Genomic DNA, 2,618 nt, shown 5'->3' on the forward strand with positions numbered 1-2,618 from the left:
GGAGCGTTATATTTTATTTTATTTTTTATTATTATTTTCTAAGGCTTTTTTTTTATTTTGTGTTTTGCCGTATGGAATTGATTCAGTTTTTTTTTTGTACACGATTTCTCTTTTAAGTGGCTAATGATTATTAGTGGATTGTATCTGATCAGTGATTGTATTTGTGTATTTTCAACTTTTGGCTTTAAATGTAACAGCAGGCCTACAGTTTACTCAATTTTTCGTTCCTTTGTACCTTTGTATTTATTTATTTATTACACATAAAATCCGATTTTTTAAACCCTTTCAGATTCTCTTCATATTCTAAAATCTTGTTTAGTTTTCTTCTTGATTTCAATCTTATAACGAAACGTCCATTGACTACCTTCAATTAATTTCCATTGTAACTTACAGTACTAATTAATTGATTGATAATTTCCTTAACTGATTCCACGCGAATTCATCAATGAATTCTTTAATTGAAAGATTTTGCTAGTATGTTCTAAAATCATTTATTAAGGTTTTAAGAGCAGTAAATTTTTACAATAAAACGTTGAATAGACACTTCAAAAAAAAAAAAAGGTTAAGAATTTAAGTATATATATATTCTTAATGTTTGATAATCAATAAATTAATTGGATCATTTACATATATGTGATGAGTATTTGTATGAGTAGTATTAATTAATATGGATTTTTGTTTTCCTTTTGTGATATTTCAGTCAGGGAAAGTTTATATCCAAAGGTGCAACAACACATTAGGTTCACTACAAGTGAATGAACAAAAGCTAAATCAAGTGAAATCAACAACATTAGGACCAAAACTTCAAGACCTTAATTTCCCATCTTCAATAACACAACCATCGTCCAAAGTTCCTTTGAACCTCTTTGATGACACAAACCTAGACCTAAAACTTGTCTCATCATCTTCAATTTCATTACCCTCAAACAACAACAACAACAACAATTACCAAAGTGTGTGCACTCTTGACAAAGTGAAATCAGCACTAGAGAGGGCAGAGAAGGAGCCAATACTAAGAAAAAGAACATCATTCTTGAAATCGGTATCATCACCATCATCGTATTCGTCATCCTCATCCTCAATTCGGGAGATGCAAGAGGAAGAGAGTGATGATAACAAGATGATGATGTTGATGATGGGTAATTCATCATCGTCATCGACGTTGTCATCACCAATTGCTGCAGGGTGCCCTGGATGCTTGTCTTATGTTTTGATCTTGAAGAACAATCCAAAGTGTCCTAGGTGTAACACTATTGTTCCCATGCCATCAGTTAAGAAACCTAGGATTGACCTTAATATTTCAATTTAAGATTATGATTATGATCATAATTTGGGGTATTAATTTATTATTTTATTATATGATTTTTTTCAAGCTTTTGTAAATGTGATGATAGATAAAATTTAGGGTGGTTCTTAAGGATTTTAAGGATAGGATAATTTGTTCAGAGTAATATTATTAGCCCTTTTCTCTTTATATGTATATTGGAAACTTAACGCGATTTCAGTAGCAAAGCTAATAGAAAATTATCCAATTTCTCTCTGTTATTGTCTCTCTCTCTCCCTCGTTCTGTCCTACAGTCTTACTCTTTTTCTCATCAATGCTATTCCTTTACTAATACTTTTAATTTTTTTATAAGGTTAAAATGTAATATTTTCTATAAATTTTGAATTAATGCTCACGTGTTCGGCTGTGCATTTAAGAATTTGTTAACATTTTTATTAGATACTATCCATGGATCTGCTATTGAGTCATTCTTTATGGCTAACATATGTGTGCTTGAATGGAAATATCGTTCATAAGATGTTTATATATTGAGTTTATAAAATGATTGTATCTGCAATTCAGTCATTCTTTATGGAAATATCGTTCATAAGATGTTTATATATTGTTTTTTGGCAACTATTCCATAAAAATGCCAAAAACATCTTATGATCTTTGTTTAAAAAGTGAGTTAATGTGTGTTTGGATTAAATTTTGTAAACGAAAATTTGTATTAAATTGATTTTATAAATTTGATTTTGATAAAGAGTGAGTTAGTGTTAATGTCATTTATATTTGGTAATTATGTATTAAAATGAATTGAAATAAAATAAAGAATGATTAACAAGAAAAATAAATAAAAAATTGATAAAAGATCAAAATCAAATTTGTGTAATTTCCCTATTTTTCTATTCAAATTACTGAATTAGATTCAAAATCAATGAAGTATGTGAAATCAAACAATATTTTAAAATGATAATTCTACCATTCAATTTTATTATAAGAATTTAGTTTTAAATTACTAACGATGTCAAATTTTTATAATGTCAATCATTCATGTCAAAAATATTGTATAAAAACTAAAAATCATACACTATGTATTTGTTTATTTATATACTTTGCTTTACACATTTTATAATAACATAATTAACTGTTAAAATAATCAATTTTAACCTAGTAAAATAATTAAATTTATCATAGTAAAATAATTATTTTTGTTCCGCTACATAATCTTTTTTATAAATATTGAACATATATTTTTAAAATTTAAGAATTAACTTTAGTTGATAAGCCGCGTGAAATTTGAAATTTCTCAACCACACATCATATGGATACTAATATTGGGTAATTTTATAGA

The 2,618-nt window shown here is 27.1% G+C and overlaps 1 protein-coding gene across 1 annotated transcript in view; it reads left to right on the forward strand.

Moving 5' to 3' along the window:
• The window catches only part of LOC107614163, a 2,182-nt gene extending 642 nt beyond the window's left edge, over positions 1-1,540 (forward strand). Inside the window, exon 2 of the mRNA XM_016316393.2 lies at positions 701-1,540. Coding sequence (XP_016171879.1) covers positions 701-1,309 — 609 coding nt within the window. The 3' untranslated portion in view covers positions 1,310-1,540. The remainder of the gene's footprint in view (positions 1-700) is intronic.

Source organism: Arachis ipaensis, chromosome B08 (genome assembly GCF_000816755.2).
Source record: "Arachis ipaensis cultivar K30076 chromosome B08, Araip1.1, whole genome shotgun sequence".
In the NCBI taxonomy this organism is placed as follows: domain Eukaryota; kingdom Viridiplantae; phylum Streptophyta; class Magnoliopsida; order Fabales; family Fabaceae; genus Arachis; species Arachis ipaensis.